The sequence below is a fragment of the Alosa alosa genome, chromosome 15, assembly GCF_017589495.1.
Source record: "Alosa alosa isolate M-15738 ecotype Scorff River chromosome 15, AALO_Geno_1.1, whole genome shotgun sequence".
Classification (NCBI taxonomy): Eukaryota; Metazoa; Chordata; class Actinopteri; order Clupeiformes; family Clupeidae; genus Alosa; species Alosa alosa.
In genome coordinates this window covers 9,858,397-9,881,160 of record NC_063203.1, presented here as the reverse complement: position 1 = coordinate 9,881,160, position 22,764 = coordinate 9,858,397, and the positions used below count along the sequence as shown (strand labels likewise).

Sequence of the window (22,764 nt, the reverse complement as noted above, 5' to 3'; positions counted from 1 at the left end):
TGAAACAGTGAAAAAGCATGGCATGAAATGTGAGTTTAAGACATGGCCACTAGATGGCAGGCATGTACTGGAGAGAGAATGAGGAAGGCCCTCTAGCCAATACTGGATGAGATGCACAGCAGAAACTACACGACTGATTATCTTTTAATGGGCTCGGCGCAAACTTAACAGGCCTGAAAATCTCCGAAGGGTTGGTATTGCAAAAGCACGCAGATAACATCTTAAATGTTTAACTAGATGTGGATATGTTCTTGAGGAAGGAGTCCATGTGGATTTCATTACTGTGATATCAAGTGTTGTTATACTCAAAACCTGGGGTTCAGTAGTTTGTACCGCATCAAATTCACAAGCCCAATGTATTCTCAAAAATCCATAGTAGGCCACCCTTTAATTTTTTAACAAGCAAATGTGCTTCTTGTTCTCCCTCAGTTGTCACTAAACAACCGATTTAAGAGCTGCAAACAACCGTTAATAACCCTTGTAATTAATGCCGTCTATTTTTCTCCTCCCATCAGTTCAACATAGAATAGGCCGTTTTTATTGCAATTTAAACTAGTTTTGCCGTTTGTATTAGCCGAGCGGGAACATTGTGTAAATTCCTCCCCAGACCTCAAGCGAAAATGTTTCGGCTTCACATGGAGCATGTGTTGGGTGAAAAACCGCATCTAAACAAGCGCGAGTAAATAGTTGTCTGAGTGTGTTTTATTTCATACTTTCTGCTCAGGCCCAAACCTCATGCTGGGAGAGGATCCGCCACAGCTATGTCAAACCGACACAACGGGGAGTGGGGGTCCGGCCGGCCACTATCAGCCGTTATGAGCTCGCAGGAGACACTGAGGGAGAAGTGTCCCGGCTGACTTATTGTCTTACACACACACACACACTCACACTCACTCTAATGACTGAGGCTTGGTGCTACTCCCAAACGGCCAGGACTTCCAGCTCTCCACGGCTGGGAGCAGCAGGGAGGGAAATAAAGTGCAGCACGCCTCAGCACTGGCCGGGCCTGCTGCTCTCGCTCTCCCCCCACCTCGCCCTCTCCCCGGTGGTCCAGCCTGACCTGAAGCCCCCTTTTCACCACCATTCTGGCTCACACGTGGGAGAGCACGACCTTGCTGTTGTTTTCTCTCCGGATCCCAAAAGCTGTACAGTTTTTTTCTCTCTCTCTCTCTCTCTCTCTCTTCTCTAACCCCTACTTTCCCTAACCCCCACCCCCTTTTTTCATCTCTTCTGAGAAACAAATGATTTATGAATTGTAATATTTATCATAAAACAGGGCCCTCGCAGCAACATGATTCATCCCTGGGCTGTGTTGGGACCGAACCACAGACGCATGCCAATATGTCTGGGAAAAGAGAAGGTGAAGACTCGAGTTGGGAGCCCGGAACACGATCCAAGAAAATAGGGGATCAAAAGTTCAATACGGACATTTTTTGAGGGGGGGAGATCTTACTGTGAATTTGATTACTGTGGAAAAAGTCAAAATAATGATAAAACAATCGCACAAGGGTAATACTTCTTTATTGCTTGGGGCTGAGCTCGAAGCTCTGGACAGTTTAGTTAAAGGCACTCAATTTATTTTCTGGTTCTTTTTTTTTTCCCGAAATGTGCAACGTTGTTGCACTGGGGGCAACTGAGCGGAGATGTGTTAAACACATCTTGTTTAAAGCTGAAGGGGTGTGGTGTGCCTGGCCAAATGTTCGTAATCTACAGGGGAAATTCAATCCTCCTGCTCCAGAGTTTGTCAACTTTAAGGACCAGATGCATAGGTCTCCCGTTCTCTCTAGCCAGTCATCTGACATCTCTCCTGGCCAGGTTTCTGCACCGAGACGTTAACAGCTTTGAACAAATGTGAGAAAGGAACAGGGAGGTATACTTCACATGGGCAAAAAGGCCATCTTTCTCTCTCTCCCTTCATTCCTCTCTTCTTCTCTCTCTCTCTATCTCTCTGTTCTAGAGGGGGCTTGTGATGTTCTAGTGCCTGTCATGTTCGGAAGGAGTTAACGCTGGTGACTGTGGGCTGTTTGGATCAGGAACGTCCTGCGGTTCCCAGTTCACTGCCACCACACTCGGCTGGCTCCCATTGAAGATATAATGGGTGAGAGATTTTTCCGTTGGATGCGGATGAAGAGTGGGGTAGGCGAGGGGAGAGCGGGAGAAAAAAAAAGAGAGAGAGAGAGAGAGAGAGAGAGAGGGGTGGCAGAGGAAGATGGGAGAGAGGGAGGGAGAAAGGAAGAGAGATAAGAGGAGACACCACAGCGTGTCTGCATCTGACAGGCTCACACTTGGAAGGAAAAGGGAAATAAGAGTGATCTAGAGATGAGGAATGAGCCATATCAAGAGCGAGTGAAGAAGTTGGAGAGGAGAAGAAGGAGGGGTGAGAGGAGGGGAGGAAGAAGGGAGGAGGGGTAGAGAGAGAGAGAGAGAGAGCTGCGGCAGTGGGCGAGGGAGATGTGGAGCGAGAGTGGCTGGCGTTTATGGATAGCAGATGTGGCGCTGTGGGGTTTTGGCAGGGGCCGAGCGCCTGGGTCCCACACCGGCTGGGTGGCACCGGGGTGAGAGGGAGGTCACCGCACCGCAGCACACAGCCCATAAAACACCAAGAGAGAGAGAGAGAAGGAGAGAGGGATGAAGAGAGCAAAGGAAAGAGAGAGAGAGAGAGGAAGGGGCGCACAGGGAGGAGGATCCCTCAAAGGGCCACCATCCCGGGGATAAGGGGCCACGGGGCCCGGCTATCAGCACGTGCTGGGGCCTCTCACGTTTCCAGGTGCCGCACACACACACACACGCTCACTCACACTCACACACTAGTGCACAGCCTTTAAAACGGCAAATTAACCTCATCAAAACACACTCAATGAAGCTTGGAGTGCTTTCAATTACTAATACCTGTAGCGATTTTGTGTCTTTTTTTGTTAATTTCTTCAGCATTTCATCAGAGGATGATCTATTGTTTGAATGACTTGGGTTGTTGTCTTTGGGCTAGCACTGGGTACATACCAACAATTAATTTAATGACAGCATCTCCCGAGTTCAACTGGTGGTGATTCTCCCGGTCCCTTAGTCTAATCAAACATCCGGCTAATTTCCTTTTAAAACAGTCTTGCACAGCCCACCGAGTCGCTTCCATTATCTTTCTCTCTCCCGCTCACTGTCTCTGTCTCCCCTCCTCTCTCTATCTCAGTCTCTCACTCTCTCTCTCTACCCCCCATCCTTCTCTGTTCTTCCCCCCTTTTCTCTCCCCCCTTACCCTGGTCCTGACTCCTTGGTTCCTGGGGCCTGGCCAAGGCGTGTGTCCCTGGAGGAGTCAGCGAGCGAAGGAGATGGAGAGAGAAAGGCAGAGAAAGAGAGAGAGAGGGGGCAGTCGGGGGCTGAGAGACGGGCTCCAAAACCACAGCTGCAGCAGCCTTTCCTTTCCCTTCCCTTTCTCTCCTCTCCTCTCCTCTCCTCTCTCTTTTCTCTTCTGCCTTCACTTCACTTCGCAAGGAGCTGGCCTGGCACACTCCCCAGCTCTGCCATTAATCAGGGTGAAAAAGAGAGGGAGAGAGAAAGAGGAGGGGGGAGAGGGTTAGTTTGTGTGCATGTGTGTGTATATGTGTTTACGTGTGTGTGTATGCGCTATGCGTCTCTGTGTATGTGCATATGTGTATGTGCGTGTGTGTGCGCGAGTGTGTTTATGCGCTATGCGTCTCTGTGCATGTGTGTGTGTGTGTGTGTGTGTGTGTGTGTGTGTGAGAGTGTGTGTTTGCTGATAGAGAGCTGGCGGGGAACGAGGGTGGGTGGGTGGGTGGGTTGGGGTGGGTGGCGGGGCTGGTGGTGGTATGGAGACCAGGACCTCCCAACAAAACTGAAGAGTTCACCCAGCGAGCGCCGAAGGGAGGAGGGGAGGCTGACAGACAAAAAGCCTGGTGCACAGATTGTGACTTGTCAGTGAGGGAGACTAAGAGGATGAGAGAGACGCAAATTGGAGCAAACACAAAGATAGGGAGAGAGGGGGAATAGACGGATGCAGAGAGAGAGAGAGGGAAAGAGAGAGAGACAGAGAGAGAGGGGGCAGAGGAAATGGACCCAACGTGGGCAGAGGAAATAAATGCATCCAAGATTCCAACTTTCTGTCTATCACAGCATGCGTAAACATGGAAAAATCTCATGGTTCAGTACAAACAGATGTAAAGTATGCACTTAATTCTCATTAGGACTGCAGAGCGAGCTCCTATATGGATTTCCCAGATGCCAGTCTAAAAGGCTGAACTCACAGCCAGCGTTGTGTTACAGTTCAGTGTTCAACTCAGTGACCAGCCATGTTACTCGCCCATGAGGTGAAATGGCCAGCCCGTTAATGTTCCCCCAGACGAACCGCTGCGGTCTGATTCACTGACAGCCTTAATCCGCCTATCTTTACATCATTACATCAAAATGAAATGAAAATGCTTGTCAACATGTGTCTCAAGTTCTAATCTCATTAGCATCGAGTCAAAACTACTCAGGGGGTGACCAAGAGGGGACGGTAATAAATGAAGGCACTTTACACAGGAGAGGGTGGACACACACACGCACACACACACACGCGCACACACACACACACACACATACTGTCACACAAACACACTCACACTTGTAGTGTGTGTGGAGGCCGGTGTGTGTGTGTGTGTATGTGCATGGATCTCTGTGAGGCTGGTGTGTGTGTGTGTGTATGTGCATGGATCTCTGTGAGGCCGGTGTGTGTGTGTGTGTATGTGCATGGATCTCTGTGAGGCCGGTGTGTGTGTGTGTGTATGTGCATGGATCTCTGTGAGGCCGGTGTGTGTGTGTGTGTATGTGCATGGATCTCTGTGAGGCCGGTGTGTGTGTGTGTGTATGTGCATGGATCTCTGTGAGGCCGGTGTGTGTGTGTGTGTATGTGCATGGATCTCTGTGAGGCTGGTGTGTGTGTGTGTGTATGTGCATGGATCTCTGTGAGGCTGGTGTGTGTGTGTGTGTGTATGTGTGTGTGTGTATGTGCATGGATCTCTGTGAGGCCGGTGTGTGTGTGTGTGTATGTGCATGGATCTCTGTGAGGCTGGTGTGTGTGTGTGTGTATGTGCATGGATCTCTGTGAGGCCGGTGTGTGTGTGTGTGTATGTGCATGGTGTGTGTGCGTGTGTGTGTGTGTGTGTGTGTGTGTGTGTGTGTGTGTGTGTGTGTGTGTGTGTGTGTGTGTGTGTGTGTGTGTGTGTGAGGGTGGGTGGGTGGGTGGGTGTGTGTGTGTGTTATTATGTGTCATACGGGAGGGGTGTGTATGTGTGAGTGTGTGTATGTGTACGTGCATGGATATCTGTGAGGCCGATGTGTGTGTGTGTGTGTGTGTGTGTGTATGTGTGTGTGTGTGTGTGTGTACGTGTGTACGTGCATGGATCTCTGTGAGGCTGGTGTGTGTGTGTGTGTGTGTGTGTATGTGTGTGTGTATGTGTGTGTGTGTATGTGCATGGATCTCTGTGAGGCCGGTGTGTGTGTGTGTGTGTGTGTGTGTGTGTGTGTGTGTGTGTGTGTGTGTGTGTGTAGAGGCTAATGAGCAGAGAGCAGAGAGCAGAGACCACTCAGCGGACAGCCATGTGTTTCACACATGCCCCACTGCCTGCCTGCCTGCCTGCCTGGCCGGCCTGGCTGGTCTGCTTTACCTCAGCGGGAGAGAGACCAGGGTCTCCCAGCGCCATCATCGCCACCCACCCACCCCCGGCCCTGCGCCACACCGGCCAGACCCTGCCCTCAGCACGGGCCAGAGGGGACGCAGTGCACCGTGGGGGCGACAGCTGGGCACGCTGACCACAGGTTCACCACTTTCCCATGATTTAACTCAGGTGCCTGTGCCGCCACACAACAACAGGAGGCCCGAGAAAAAGTTGGTTCAGAACACGGTGCTCTCTTCGCAAAAACAAAAACAGACTTTTTTCTCAATTAGTTTCAAGAAGGGAGAAATAACTCATAGGGGGTCAGGCGAACAAATGTTTCAATCATGCAGGCTTCTTTCTCCTGATGATGAGGATGCCAATGCACACTGCACTGTATCGTGGCTGATCTTCGAGAGAGCGCAAACACAATGCAACAATTCCAGCTGATTGTTGTTCAGATTTTCTTTTTTTTTTTTTCATCGATAGAACTCGATCTTGAACTCTAGAACAAATCAGACATCTGGCAACAATAGAGATATGCATGATTTCCAAAGGGGCTCTGAGGAAATGGTGCACAGTCATACCACTGCACATTGCATCTGGCTTAAGAAATATTTGCTGGTATTGCTTGCATCACGTACCTATTTCGCTTTCGCGGTCCCACCTGTGGAATTGCTGTGAGAGCCATTAAAATCCCATTTATATCGACGCGATCAATCATGAGCCCTTCTAATCTGGCCTCCATGTTGGGGGCAGACGTTGCTCAACGCTCAGCAGAGAAAAGGAGCTGGGAGCCCGTGCCAAGTGCCTCACAAAAGCCCAGCGCATGCAAATGACCTCCCTTGCATGCCTCTCCACTAAAGCTGTCTCGAAGCGTCTCATTAAAGTGAATTAGGAGAGGGTGTGCGTAAATGTTGGGCCTACCGCTCAATTTCTGGTGAGATGTTGGTTCCCAGGGGGTGTGTCTGGCATGAGCTGGATGGTGATCTGGCATGTGGGGATCTTTTCGGTGGCCGTACCCACAAAGAGAGAGAGAGAGAGTGCTCATCTTGCCCAGGCCACGGAGACAGGAAGAAAGAGAAAGAGAGAGAGAGAGAGAGAGAGAGAGAGAGTGCTCATCTTGCCCAGGCCACGGAGACAGGAAGAAAGACGGGGGGAGGGAGGGGACAGGGACTGAGAACGAGGGGGCAGGAGAGGTGGGGGTGGTGGTGGGTGGTTGTCTGCACAATGGCCGCAGTGGAGCAGCCACCAGTCGTCCTCTTGTTCTCTGTTCTCAGGCAGCACTGTCTTGACTTCAGGCCACCTGCCAGACAAATAATGGCGCAATAATAACTTGATTGGAATGCTATTAGTCACACGGAGCGCAAATTGAAACGAGACACTTTGGGCCCCTGAGCCTGATCGACCTCACTGCCCCCAGCCCCCCCACACACACGTTACTCCCCCCCAGTATCTCCCCTCCTGGCCCCCTCTGGCCTCCCCCAACTGCATGCACCCCTAACTCTCTATCCACAGAGGAGAATCAAACGAGCTGCAAACATTCACTGCCAGCAACTCCCCCATTTTCCTATGTGTGCAAGGCAAACATTCATCACATACAAAGCATGTACTAAAGGCAACACACACACACACACCCACACCCAAAGACATACACACGTGCACAAACATACAGACGACACACAAACAAAATGACTGAGGGAGGTAGGTAATTTAGGAGGTGGCAGCCGAGCGCTAACTGCCTGTGGCTGTGTGGAGCTCCAGTCTGGCCTGCCTTATCTCCTGCCTCTGCTTCCCAGTCCCGAGGCCTGCAGGAAGCCTCGCCGCAGTGCACTGCGCCACACTGCACTGCGCCACACTGCCACGCTGCACCACGCCGCGTCCCCTCTGGTTTTATGTTCAAGCGCGGCTCACTCGTTCGCTCGCTCGCTCTCTCAGCCAACCTAATTCAATCAGCGCTCCGCGCCAACCCGGTTTTTGGGAGGCTCTCTGAAGAAGTCTACGTGCCGCCAGTTCATTAGGAGTTCAGCGGTTCACATTTGCTCTTGCGCTCGGGCAGGCTGCAGTCTGGCAAGTCCTAGGTGAGGTTCAGAGCTCGCTTCCACAGAGTGGGAGATGTCTGAGATAAAGACTGGCTGAGGTTGGTGTGCTCAAGCTGGCTTCCGAGACTATGTCCAGGTGCCACCTTCACCACAAACTCATTTAGGATAAACAAACAAAAACAAGGAACAACAACAACAAATGCACAAAAAACAATCACAGTTAATTGTAGATTTTTACTTTTTTCCCATTAAAACATAAAACCATTTTTGTGTAACTGTCTATTAGTCTTCAATCTTTGTATGGATAAATCATTTACTCTCATTAATGGCACCAAGGTCACGTAAATAACTACTGGCACTTGACCATTCTCCAGACCCATTGTGAGCTATCTTTATACGTCGCTTCCTGAGTCTAGTGGACCAGGGCAGATGTGTGAAAAACATGACATATTTAATTGAATATCAGACAGGGAATTGACTGTAAAAACAGCTGGGTGCTGGTAGGCCCGTCTCTTCGGCGGTCCAAAACAGCTCTGCCTACCTCTGTTTGCGAGGTTATCAGCAGTTCATCGAGAGAAACTGGAAGTGAAAGACAATACCGCCCTCCTCTAAAGCTGGACTCTACTGACTGTGACCACCATAATGAAAGAGCAGCATCTTGAACTTTTGTAATTTGAAGGGGAAGACCTTGGAACAGAAGTTTGTCAGCTGTTGTTGCGCCTCAGAAACAAGGGGGCAGGCAGAGACATGAACCGGCTCCTGCCAGGTGAGTACCGCTGTCTCTCTCTCTCTCTCTCTCTCTCTCTCTCTCTCTCTTGAACGCTTCTTTTATCTCAGTGCAGCAGGTCTCGTGAAGTCTTGAGTACAGGTTGAGGTGGAGTGGGGCGAGGGTGGAGGTCATAAAATAACTTGAAACCACAATGCTCTGATAGCATCTAATTTAGGAGAATTAGTAGTCCCCGTGAAGTGCTGTGGATTCTGTCTATGCTGAGAGAACCCTGAGGACAGAGTTCCTGAGGTGAACTGGGCCAGCAGGACTTCCTCAGTGCAGGCCTCTCTTACATTCCTATAGTATCTGAAGCAAGTGTCTTGTCTGAAAGTCCTGTTGATCCCTATTCATCCCTACTTATTATCCAAAGCCATTCACAAGCAATAGATGCTCCAAGAATGAAAAAAATATGGGAGAAAAAAAATCTTATTTTTTAAAACATTTGCATACAAACATACAAAGTATTTAAGAGTATTTAGATATTTTCATGAAATACTTAGATCTATTTAGTTAGTTGGTAATGCTTCAATTTGAGACAATCTGAGACTTTCATAATAGTTTTGGCTCCTGTGACATAGCCTACTAATCCCAGTCGATGCAAGAGTTACAATTTGTGATTAGATGTCGAATATAACGCACAAAAATGTTTAATAACAGAACACGTTATATCTAATTAAAAATTCCACCTGAATATGTATCTTTAAGTGAAATGCTGAATGAGGAGTTTAAATGTGGCGTCGTAATCATTCCTTATATCAGGCGAAGTCGTTGGTTTAATCTCAACCGATGGGTGTCGCTGCACGCGCGCCCACCAGGTCGAAATGTACCCAAATTTTGATCGGAGTCAGGGTAAATCTGAAGAGGTGTCTAATACACTATTGCACGTGAGGAATAAAAAGTCAGTCTGGAAGCGAGGGAAGACAGGGATTGTAGTAAAGGAGACAGGGAAACGCGGAACAACTAGGTAAACGCTCTCGAAGCTGACCTCTTGGAGAGGGAATTTTGACACCGGAAAGTCTGGATGGGGGAAGCCCACGGAGGGAAACTCTACTACGGGGAGGATATCAGACATGAATCCGAGGTGGGTTGATGACCGTAAACCGGGACAAGCGATGCTCCACATGAATAGAAAGTCCGGCGCTATTTTAGTATTTAGTGGGATTACAGGTGGCTTCATTGAATGTGTATCCAAATGTATTCATTTATGTGCATTTTACGCGTTGGTGCTTTGACAGCTGGCGTGTCTCAGCAGAGTTTAAACGCGAAAGAAAAGGGAATAGTCAAATTCTTGCACCATAGAGTCTCATAACAGGTTCCCTCATTAGGCTATCCCAGAAAGGGAAAAAGTCAAAAAGACATCTGCCATGTATATTCTTTGATCATGACAAATGTACAGTCTTGACACCCACGCGACAGGGCTGTCAGTTCTTCAAAACTCCTGTGCTGTTATCTCAGTTAAATGCTACTGATAGAGCCAAAGTGGCAACACGTCTTTGATGGCTCAAACTATGAAAGTGACATAAGAGTTTTCACTTTAAAGAACAAAAGCTGCGATCCGGAATAGTGAGGCCTTAGGCTACTTTCTGATGGCTGGAAATATTTAGTGTGATGTTGCATGTTACCTGTCACCCACGTCATATAGTAGTCTACCATGTAGCCTATATGCGCAAACATTTAATTTTATAGAATGATAAAGTAATATACAGTTGTTTTCATTTCACTGTTTAATTAAGCTAGTCTAATATAAAAAAGTGAAATATAAATGGTTTTGTTCAATATGCCAGGGTATTAGGCTACAGTCTCATAGGCCTACTGAGAGCATAAGGACAGCATTCAGTATTCATAAAGGTAGGCCTACTGATGAACATGCATGGAGGTTAAACAGCTTTCGTTGCTGCTTCCATTCGGATTGTTGTGGTACCATCATGGTATCAAACTTGGCTTTGTCATATAATTCGTTGCCCTTATCTCAAGGCTATAGGTAAAAGAAAAGGCGGGTCCTGCGTCAATATGTAGACATTTGAAGGGGCATTAATGGTTATCAGGGTTACTTTACTTTGTTCACTGTATATGCTATAATTAGACTACGTTTTGTGTAGTGTAGTGCATGCCCTATTCTTTCAATGGTATAAAATACAATATAAGGTCCTACAGCATCGTTTGACATCCCCAACATGATTTCAAGCGGCATTTAATCAAAGACAAACATGTGTGAAATGTGAATACGTTTTTTCAGAATGTTAAACATAAAACAAAAGAAGTTTCTAAGATGTATACAGGAGAAGACTCCCTATATGCGTTTATCGGCATGCTACTGTTTTAAGTTCACATTGATAATATTGGCACGGCACGGTTCTTGTGATATACAGTAAAATGCCTGTCTCTTTAAGACCGACCCGCGATGTGTTGCGAAGTTCAAGTTGGGGTCACTTGAAGTTCCTGCCCTCGATTTTACCTTTTCGTTTTATTATAGACTGACATCACACGGGGCGCTAAAACACTTACGCCGCATAGAGGTCCCATTATCATCTCCCTTCGCGTTATTGCCTAGATGTAAAAATAGCCAAGGAAATTTCTAAAATAAAAAATCGAAGGAAACTGATGCTGGACTAAGCACGTATTTTTTATAGGAGGGGTGAGAGACAGAAAGGATAGGAAGGGAGGGTAGAGAGAGAGAGAGAGAGAGAGAGAGAGAGAGGAGGAGGGGAGGGCAAGCAACAAGAAATTCATAGCAATTAATAATAAAAAAGAGTTGGCAGTCGTGCTTGGAAAACTGGCATGGTTTTTGGAGGCTGGCAGTTCAAAGTTGAAACGTCAGAAATGACTCCAGAAGTCTGTTGAGATGATCATTAAGGGAGACTTAGATCGGATGGCAGAAGAGCTCGGGCATCCAGGTAACTTCACTATATCGCTTTTTGATCAAATGCTTGGAGCAACCAGCGATCAATGTGTTAACAACAGATAACTCATTTCTTAAATTGTCTTTCGGCGATAACGTAAATTAAGGCTACTTTTACATCTTGACAAACTATTTTCTATTGGTGATACAATCGCTGTCAGGTACGTTTTGAGGTTATAGACTAAGCATAATGCGTTATGTTATCAGTCACCATGCTGGCAGATGTGTAGCCTATCTTAAATAGGCTATTTTTTTTTACTTTTCACTCGGAACATTGGAATAGGCAGCTATAAAGTCTCTAACAAGGTAAGTTTGTAATTTGATTACTTCGGTTAAGAAATGTCCTGTTGGTGGATAGTAATTTGATGTTTACAAGACACACAGGAGCATTGTATTTCGAGCTGTCTCCTGAAGTGTAGCGGTTGATGTGGTCAAAGCTCTCCTGCTGTCGATGCCGGGTCACAGCTCACATAGGACTTAATTATGAATACACCGAGTTTCGCATACATGTACCCATTTTAGAGACGATCTACCTCCATGTGGGCTCTTCCTCCCGGACTCTGTTAGTTTACATTTTGTATATTTAATTTGAAATGACAATTGGATCTTGTCAGTTGACTGACACAGATCTGGTTTTAATCCCGCGTGCTTGTGAGAAAAGTTCTTTATAGGACAGAAATTATTTGAATTTATGGGCCGGATGGGTTGATGTCTGGTCTACTAATTTAGTTGACGCTTGGAGGAGAAATGTATTTCTATTCAGGCAGAAATACTGCTAGATTTACAGTAAGTGTTTGTGTCATTTTATGCTTTGTATCATGTCATTCAGTACAGCCTTTAAAGATGTATCCAACTAAGCTCTAGGCCTATTTGAAAAGAAGAAATTTTACAATATCAAAAAAAAAGGGGAAACAGGAAAGGGACCATTGTTTCAGTGTGCATAGGACACATAGGCCTACATTAATTTATCATTTTCCTAGATCATGTTAAACATAAGATACAAAAATAGCCACGTTCTTTATATGCATGCAGAATAGTGCTACCAAAAAGATATTTTGAAAATATCCTACAGTTTAATACAAATGGTCATAGCTCACATCATGGCTTCACAATGAACACAGAGGCCAGTGGTCCCTAAGTGTCCCCTAATACCACGACGCACTTCGCTTATTTCTATGCGTAGGTTACAGCATCATTATCTTAAACAGGAGTTGTAAGTGTTATCAACTAGATGAAGAGGTGTTGTCCCGAGTAAAATAAAAGGGATACCGTAGGCTATGTTACAAGGCACAATTTAAGTGACACGCAGTTCTTAACGTTTTCATTATGGTGACTATAAGTGCTTTGGCAGTTTTTAAAAATATTCATTTCATTCCAAGCCAAGAGGCCGCTTAACGGGGCTCGCTGGCCTTTTCCTCCCGACGGGATTTATGAATGAAAATCCAGGGGTATGGATAGGCTAAAGGGATGGGAGCGCTGGGTACTTAGACAACACACTGTTATCCGCATACAGTGAATAAACTATGTTGATGCACAACAAAAAATAAATATCTGTAGCCTGTACCATTCCATACACTGACATACTGCACTGTTGTGGTTGACATATTGAGAGGAGGGGTGTCAAAAGCCCAGGATTAGTCTACAAGCTTAAAAGTTTTGTTTTGTCTTTTCTTTTAAGACGCTGCTCGCCATATGGTTCTTTCTTTGCGTCAGAGAACTCAAGTGGTTTTCATTAAGTAAGGTTTCATGCTCAACTATGCTTTTACATCCCATTCACAAAAATATCATGCTTTGTAGCCCGGGGCTACTTCTATACTGACTGCAGCCAAAGCGGATATGTAGACTGTGCACGTTCACAGTTTCTTTTCTCTAAGCATGACAAGGCTACGCCCCAAAACAAAGAGTGACAAAAGTAATGACATTAGTTAAGCAAACACATCATAATATTTCAAGGATTTTGAAGTCATATCTCGTGACACTGATTTATAGCCATATGAAAGTAAACTCAAGCTTATTGAAAAGACTTAATGCCTGTAGCCTAAATGACCACTATACAAATAGAATTTCACTGTGTGTGCTACACGTATTTATTAAATATATTTAACTGCTGGCAAAATTGCTCTTTTGACGTTAGAATGAACCAAAACTATTTACTTGTTCTACTCTCTACAGTAAGGTCTAAACGAAATTTATTTATGACCGTTATGCGTACAGTGAGTACAAATGTTACCCCAAAAACCCTGTAGGGGAGTGCATATTCCGAATATGAATATAACAAACTGAGGGCGGAGATAGAGGAAGTGAAGAGGGTGTTCTTAGCGCAGAGCAGACCCCCTCAGTCTAAAACAGGTCTTAACCCTAAACCAGCAAAGTGACAACACAGACAAAACACAGGGACAATGAATACCAAACTGTCTAAAATATGTCTCTGGGACTGTCTTAAGGAGTCGCAGTTGCACACCAAATATAGCAAATCCCCTATCATATGGGCCTATGAAAACAATTCATCCTTTTACTGGAGGAAAATGTGAAAATAATAAACATGTGGATTTGTAGGGTGACTGCATAGCCCTTTTAGTCATTTATCAGTTTTTGGTAAAACTCTATTACAACCTTTGGTACTGAAGATAATTTAGGCGAGATGTAGCGAGAAAGTTCCCTATACATTGCTGTGAGATACTTGCACTATAACATACAATATTGAGTGTATGACTTGGGATTTAATTTAGGGGTCCATACAATTGAGGTATCCATCCAATTCTTAGATAGGTCTACCTTAAATTATTTAAAATGTATTTATTAATTTGTTTGATTATGTGTTTATTTAAACATTTAATTGGGTAAAATACCATGTCACCCTTTGTGCGTAAAGGAATGACATATGCAGAAATGTTTGCATTTCATGGACAATTTGTTACGGTTGTTAAGATTAAAAACTGTGTGGTGAGTTATTTAGACAGAATATTTGGGATAACAAAGTTGTAAACCCCTCATTATCACAAGTTTTAAGGCGTAAGAATCTCATTTAGGCGTCTAAAAGGATAGGATTGTTTACTCATGATGTTCAAACAACGGTTTTAAACATGATTTACTTTTGTTACCACTTCCGTCCTTTTTGCTGTGCTCTTTGAAGGTTCGAGACGCTCTATGAACTATAGGAGATGCTGCTGACATGCAGGAGCAAAAAAGCACAAGGGCACTTTCCATCCAACTCTTTGATTTTTTTTTCTTTACGCGCAAGCTTACTCTTGAAAAGTGCCTCACTAGTGTTTAACACAATTGATTAATCAATCGGGTGCTTACACACATTAATTAACTTAATTTGAATAAATTAATTATTTTTTATTTTTAGCATATTTCTGCGTTACTGATCTCACTGTCGATGACATCCGACTGCGCAAAGAGGCAGAAATGGGACCCTTTCACATACTGTGATTCATTCTATGTGATTCACACTGTTATTCGGGGTTAGCGAAGCGATGGGATATAAAATCAGCGACACATCTTCAAATACACGTGCCCCAAGTGCACGCAGCAGCAGTTGAGGACCTGAGTTCCGTTATTAACGGTAGCCTACAGACGAGACACAGACGGAGGAAGAGAAAATACCGAAGCGCTCGTGTTCTTAAGTGGTTGTTAGTGATAAGGGCCGCTATATTTGGTAATAGTCTTTGATAAGTGGCCTGTTTATTTCGTCGTACCTGTGTCGGTCGGACTCGCATAAAAACAGGTGTTTGCCAGTAGAAGGTTCGTGTTGGAGAACCTGCTTGTGCATTTGGTGATCAAAATTTAAATGTCCAGTGGAAGCATTCCCGTTGTGTGTTCATTTATCAATATGCTTGGCTGCATCCCCCCTCACCAATCACGTAATTCATGTAGAATTACTCTCTTGTTTGATGGTTGCGAATCTGATTCTGAGCTCAGCTGCAGGCACTACAGGTGCGCAGCTGGTAGGAAGCTTGCTGGAAAGCATTATTTGCGCAGAAAAAATATAGCCGACGGGATGACTACACGTTTTCTTCGCTTTAATCCATTACATTAGATATATTATTAATACTTTTATTTATCATACTCAGTTTGTTGTTCTATAGATTAACCTGAAAATACCATAACGAGTTATGTTGACTAGGCTAGCACATCTAATAAATAATTTATTTAGTTTATATCAGTGTGTATTTTGTGAAACTTAGGTAGTAGGTACAGTTTTTGTCATTGTGTAATTCGTGAAACCTATGTTCTCCTGTCCACATCCACATACATAGTGAAAAGAGCTGCGGTTGCTTGCTCTGTGGAAAACCACCTTCCTTTATGTTAAACTTTGAAGACGCTGACGTTGAAAACGGTTACTTGCCCTTTTCAAAGAATATAACTGATTTTTTCTCACTCAGTAAAAAGGAAAAAAAAGACTCATCAAAGGTGAACAGCATGTTAACCAGAGGCTTGATTGATTCCCAACCTACCAAAAGTGTGAAATGTGCTTTCACCTCTGGAAGTGTTCTGCATAAATGAATAGGGTATACAACATTATGATCTCTATCCCAAATCCTAAATTGTTCTTATCAAAGTGCAGATTATTTTTTTTCATATGGCAATTATAACCTATACATTATGCATCTGTTGATGAAAACCCAAGGGGAAGCCTTGTAATATTAAGGAAAGCAATTGTTTTAAAAAAGCATCAATCATCAGAAGGCACTGTGAGTTCAGCAAGTCTTTCTGTGCATGATGGCTAATTAAATTGCAGTGTGTAAATACAGACTTCCTTATTCCTCCAAGGGAGCTTATACCCAGTGAAATAAACACAAAGAGAGGATGAACTGATGTCGGGCTGACTATCATCGGCCTTATTTATTTAGCTGCTTGTTTCCCATCCGTGAAACCAAGCCCTGAGGGATCTTAACTGTTTCATCTAGTCTGTCAACTATCTCCGCTCAGTTTGAACAACACAGCCTAAAGTTTAGATCATTCATTACTTTTACAAAAGGCCGTCTTCACTTCAAAGAAGGGAAAAAAGAGACATGGACTTTTGAAAGGGTTTTCTTTTAGTTTGTGGCTGTTGTCAGTGTTCCTGTGGTGTCAGTGGTGGTGTGCGTTGAAAAGCTCTCTCTCTGATATGATTTACATTAAGTATGCTTCTAGTTCCTTATATGACTGAGAGGAAAGAGAGACGAATATCACAGCTTTTTTTGGATGTATTTTTGTCTGCACAGGTTTGTACCTGCTGTTCATCATACTTGCAAAGCGCTCAGACTGACTTTGTTTAAAGCTGCGCACACCACCTCTGGAATGCTTTATCAGGAGGCCGGCAACATGAAAACACATTTATACTGGCATCTTTTTTTTTTTCCCCCTCGTGCTCTCCCCCCACGTGACGGCTCACCCTTGGTTTGGATTATGCAGACTCACTTCTCGATAATGATACCGCTGACATTCAGCAAACAGCACGCCTTCAACTTAGTGTGTGTGTGTGTGTGTGTGTGTATGAATTAGAGATTTCTCTTTTGATATCACATCAAGGGAAATAAATCAGCCGAGTAGCCAGATGTAAGAAAGGACGGAAATCAGTAGCCAAGGACCATACACAGAATTTGATCATTATCAGCACACATTTCAGGGGACATAGTTCATTGAAACTTTAAATGGGCTTTGCTATAGAGTGTTGTGCATTCCTCATAGACAGCTTATGCAATATCTGGTCATTCAATACTGCCTTGGGGATTTATGTTAGAGGCTAAGACATTTTTCAAACCTGCCAAACATGTTTCCATTTTGTCTGCCCTTTCAGGTGGTGGTCTGAAGACAATGCTGGATGCCATGGAAGTCCCAAGTCATGCTAGGCACCTCCTTTTGCAACTCAACACACAGCGCACCAAGGGCTTTCTCTGCGATGTCATCATCGTGGTGCAGAACGCCTTGTTCCGAGCTCACAAGAACATTCTCGCTGCCAGCAGCCTTTACCTGAAATCCCTGGTTGTCCACGACAACCTCATCAACTTGGACCATGAGATGGTGAGTCCAGGAGTCTTCCGGGTCATATTAGACTACATATACACCGGACGCTTGAGCGAGGGAGACCCGACCTCTCCCAGTGAGCCCAACCTCGGGGCAGTGCTGGCAGCAGCCAATTACCTGCAGCTGCTGGACTTGGTGGCCTTATGCAAGAAAAAGCTGAAGAGGAATGGAAAGTACTCGCACCCCGGCGCAGCGTTTTTACCGTACAAACTGAGCAGTGGCGAGATGGTCAGGGGAAGATTCCGCGTGCCCACGCCGGTCATCCAGCCGTGTTTCCCCGGGGCGAACAGCCACACGCCACGCCCGGCCTCTCTGGAGGACATGCCCCAGCACCAGCTGCCTCGCCACGCCGGGGAGCTCTACGCGCCCATCTCCGGTCCCCAGGCGTACTCCGGCCTGCAGCAGGGCCTACCCTCCCAACCGGGCCTGCGCCTCCCATCCTCCGAGAGGAACTGTTCCCCCATCTACGGCCTGGACCTTTCCAAGAAGAGCCCCAGCTCTCACTCCCAGCACACACCGTCCCACTCCCACCTGAGCCACTCGCACCACCCGGACGACGAGCCCGGCGGCCGGCCGCAGAGTGGACGCGACAGCCCCATGCTGGTGTCCAACCACTCCGACAAGATGGAGACCGGCGAGCACCCGGGCGGACCCCTGACCCCCCACTCGCTCCCGCGCCTCAACCAGCCGCTGGCACCCCACCTCCCCCACCTGCAGCGCTCGGGGCCCCAGAACCAGGAGGCCTACCCCTGCCCGCCCAGCCCCGACACCCCGGGGGACAACGGCGAGCGCGGCCGGGACCGGGTGAGCGTCTACCGCTGGGTGAAGAACGAGCCGCTGTCCTACAACCCCGAGGACGAGGAGGAAGACGAGGAAGACGATGAGGGCGAAGACATGGCGGACAGGGACAAGGACAACAACCACAAGGGCAACGAGGTCGGGTACAGAGGGGTGGAGTGCGACGGCGAGGACGAGAAGAGCGGCTCGGGGAGCGAGGAGACGGGCAGCAGCGAGGGCCGGCCGTCGCCGCCTGGTGGCATGGGGAGGTACCACGTGCCGTTCGAGCCCGAGAGCTTCGGCGACAACCTGTACGTGTGCATCCCCTGCGACAAAGGCTTTCCCAGCTCCGAGCAGCTCAATGCCCATGTGGAGACTCACACCGAGGAGGACCTCTACAGCAACTCCGAGCTGGGCAATGGTAAGGGCAACAGTGGCGGCGGCACCCCCAACGGACCGCCCAACCACAACAACAGCAACAACAACAACAGCCTGTCCTACCAGGACAGCAAGTCCGGCCAGATGCTGCCGGCGGTGGGCATGGGCGAGATGATCCGGCCGTACCGCTGCTCCAGCTGCGAGAAGTCCTACAAGGATCCGGCCACGCTGCGCCAGCACGAGAAGACCCACTGGCTGACCCGGCCGTACCCGTGCAGCATCTGCGGCAAGAAGTTCACGCAGCGCGGCACCATGACGCGCCACATGCGCAGCCACCTGGGCCTCAAGCCCTTCGCCTGCGACGCCTGCGGCATGCGCTTCACCCGCCAGTACCGCCTCACCGAGCACATGCGCATCCACTCGGGCGAGAAGCCCTACGAGTGCCAGGTGTGCGGCGGCAAGTTCGCCCAGCAGCGCAACCTCATCAGCCACATGAAGATGCACAGCACCGGCGGCGCGGGCACGGGACTGACCGCCGACGGCAAGCTCAAGTTGGACTTCTCAGACGGCATCTACCCGCTGACCAAATACACGGCCGAGCACCTGGGCCTGAAGCAGGAGAAGGCCTCGGAGCTGTTGGCCCAGGCCTCGCAGCACCTCCTGGATGCCAAGACCATCGAGAGCCTGTACCCGCTGCACAAGCTGGCCGTCGAGCACTTGGGGCTCACGCACGACAAGATGGACGTCATGGCCCAGGGCCTGCCTCCACCGCCCCCACCGCCACTGCCCCCCATCCCTGGGGAATCTCGCACCATCGACCGCTACTCGCCCAGCTAAGGAGGAACTGGCAAAGCGAAAGGAAAGAGAAAAAAGCAAAGAAAAGGAAGAAATTAAAACAGAGCCTGCCAAAGCAACAAGTTTCGGACGAGTCTCGATTGGCATTGTCAGGGACGCCTTTCTGAAATACCGCCTACAGTATTTTTTCAACTCCACTCACCTCAGCTTGTTCTAAAGACCTGCACCTCAGATTTAGGAGGCCAAAGAAAGCAATGGCCAAAATAAATGCACACAAAACTTGACACCAATAAGTGCCTTTTCCTTACCAATTGTGCATCGCATGCAAAGAAATAAAACTTCCTAAAAGGAGAACTGTTATTTATATGGTTTTCGACCATGGACACAAACATAACAGTGCAGTATTTATATGACAACTCTTTTTTAGCTAAGCCATCGAGCCAGAAAACAAAATTCATAACCAAAAAAAAGATTGTTTTTATTTATTTTTTTCTTTTGTATGTAAAAGAAAGCCAAATAAGAAAATTGTTCAAATGTTACAAATAGTGTTGCAACCACACCCTAAACCTGTGTACTTAGAGTTGTTAGTGTATATATAAAATGAGGAAAAAAAGCACATATGATCAAGATTCAGGGCTTCTGTCCAGGACTGAGAGGGAATTTGGACAAAAGAAAAAGCCTTTGGGATTTTACAGAAATTGGAAGACTGTATTTTTTTGAAAGACTTGACGGAGTACTGGATTTTCTCCTGTACCTCACTTTCCAGCTTTTGCCAGCTCTTCCAGTCAAAAGGGAGCAACAAACTGAAGAGCGAGAGAGAGTGTTTGTTCCAGCATTTAGGTAATGTGATCTAAGCTTTGTTTTCTGCATTTGTTGCCCAGCCCTTCCAAGCGTTATATGTAACAGCCCACAACAATAGTAGCGCTATTATTTTTCTAAGCAGTGCCATAGCCTTTTGAACCCTTCAACTTTTTACATTGTATTGTTTAATTCCACTCCTGTCAGAGCACCAAGTGCCTTCAAACTGTTTTTGAAAGAGTAGCTAGTACAACCCTGTGATCTCACAACTGGGAAATCATAGTGCATACCCCGATCATGACATCGTAATCCCCGTTCATGCATTTTAATCCATCTGCTGGGTTAGAGTAAGCATGGGTGTGTCAAAGCCAAAAAAAAAAAAAAAAAAAAAAAAAAGAAAAAGAAAGTTGGGTAATATTTACAACAGGAGGCCACAGCCTTGTGATAGGCCTCGAGAGGGCCCCCAATTTAATCCATCTGTAAACCATGTCTGGACTGATCAATGACTGTCCAGGGCTGACGAGATAAAAGAACGATCCTGTTAGAGATCCGTCACACTATCTGGCGATGGACTGGCAAACAGGCTAAACAGGCGTTTACAAACAGCGGGCGTTAGAAAGCCGTGTGATTGGTTCGGGAGGGTCCTCCCATTGGCCCCTGGAGCATCTCCACATGACCCCTGTCCGTCTCTGGCCTGCTCTCTCGCTGACACTGTCTAGCTGATGGGAGGGTCTCACGTGAAAAACAGCCCCCCTCAGCGCTCTCTCTAAGCCGATAATGTGACAGTCATCCGAACTGAGCGAAAGCGGAGTGCTCCCTCTGACACGAGTTTGTGTGTGTGTGTGTGCGTGTGTGTGTGAGTGTAGACGCGTGCATGCAGACATAGGGTCGAACAGCATGGTCCAGCTGCTCCACCAATTGTAATCCCTGTGAAATCAACAATTCTCCCTGACAATTTGGGACTGGTGGCCTGGCGCGCTCCAGGATTTCATGCCTGTTCTTTGCACCCAGTAATCTAGCCACACTGTCCAGCCGTCCAGCTCTCTCCCCTCCCTGATACTCGTCCATCTGTCAACTGCAATAGTGGGGGCTGTCATTCTAGTACGGGATAGCACTGCCGCGCACACACAGGCTGCAACAGAAACTCTCTTCCTAAAGAACCAGTAGGGTATGTAGTTGCAAGCATGTCTTGTTCAAGTTAGCGAGATCAAAACAGACTATGTGTCTCCATATTTTTTAAAGACATTTATTGTAATCTCGTTTCATGCTCAGCCCTAGTAAATTGAAACCACTTTTTCGGAGGGATTTGGAGACTATGGCACTTAAAAGTTTATATCCCAAAGAGAATGCTGGCTGTGTATTTTTTTATTTTATTTTGATGGAAAAACCGAGAGAGAAGGGAGTTTGTTGACCACTAGTGACAATTGCAACCTCAGTAGGTGAATGTGAAGACCAAAGCCATGAATGCACTGTGATTTTTTTAAAACATGTTAATGCATCTGCAAGCCTTACTCAGTAAAAACTGAGACCTGGTAACCAAAATGTGGAAAGGGCACCACAATATAACGCCTTAGTAGAATTCTGAGGGCTTTGAACTGTAGCATGTAAGCATATTTAGGTGTTTTTTTTTCTCCTGTTACATTTTATTTTCACCAAAGCGAAGGGTAACTGGGGTGTACCTCAGGACGGATCCCTCTACGACACAGGGATGTGATGCTTAAGCAACACCACAACAGTTACCACACACACACACACACACACACACACACACACACACACACACACACACACACACACACACACACACACACACACACAGTAGGCTTACAGAAACACACTGCCTCTTTGGGGGGAGGGACGCTTGTCCTTTGTAAACCTGTGGTTATTTCATGGTAATGAAAATTTGTTTGTTTTCACATTGATTGAGAAATGTTAATATGTGATATTAACTTCTTAACATGAATATGCATTTTTCTTCTGTCTCTTTTTGTTTTTAAACTTTCATAAGGTGGTGTTATTTTGGACTTAATGTTGATGTTTGTACAAATGTTGCCAATTTATTCATCTCAATTTTACCATAAACAAAGGACAGATACCTTTTTCACAAATGCACTTAATGTCCTTGCATGCTTCTGCACCCGTAGGTACATTACAATGTAGGCCACTGGAGCCGCACATGCACGCACACACACACACACACACACACACACACACACACACACACACACACACACACACACATACACACATACACACACACCTCACCTGGACCGTCGCTGCACACTGACATTTCTAGCTGTGATTATTCGATTATTCGAAATGGTAAATACTGTAGGGAAGGAGAGTAGCAGAGCCTCTGGCGTAGAGCATAATGTGGATTTTTTGGGAGAGGCTCAGGCACCAAAGATGACCCTCTGCAAACAAATGAGAGAGATTACGCTTAGAAGAATATAAATACAAATGAAAAACACTCTCAGTCACTCAGTCACACATAAACACACACACACACACACACACACACACACACACACACACACACACAAAAACTTTTACGCAGCCAGGCCCTGTTGGGGATAAGCATTGTGGCTGTGTATTTCCCCACATGCTAAATCACACAACCGTACCCTTGAGATCTCACCCACAGTTAAT

General features: G+C 46.4%; 1 protein-coding gene across 4 annotated transcripts; it reads left to right on the top strand.

Moving 5' to 3' along the window:
- The first annotated feature begins 8,396 nt into the window (after window positions 1-8,396).
- On the top strand, window positions 8,397-20,490 carry hic1 (hypermethylated in cancer 1). Of its 4 annotated transcripts, none has more exons than XM_048264734.1 (2): window positions 8,397-8,453; window positions 17,141-20,490. In XM_048264734.1, the coding sequence occupies exons 1-2, from the start codon at window positions 8,435-8,437 to the stop codon at window positions 19,357-19,359; spliced, it is 2,238 nt and encodes a 745-aa protein (XP_048120691.1). In that variant the 5' UTR covers window positions 8,397-8,434; the 3' UTR covers window positions 19,360-20,490. The 4 variants fall into 4 exon arrangements, with proteins under 4 accessions (XP_048120691.1, XP_048120692.1, XP_048120690.1 ...); XM_048264735.1 differs by lacking the exon at window positions 8,397-8,453 and adding an exon at window positions 9,349-9,537; XM_048264733.1 differs by lacking the exon at window positions 8,397-8,453 and adding an exon at window positions 10,948-11,350.
- Window positions 20,491-22,764: the final 2,274 nt, after the last annotated feature.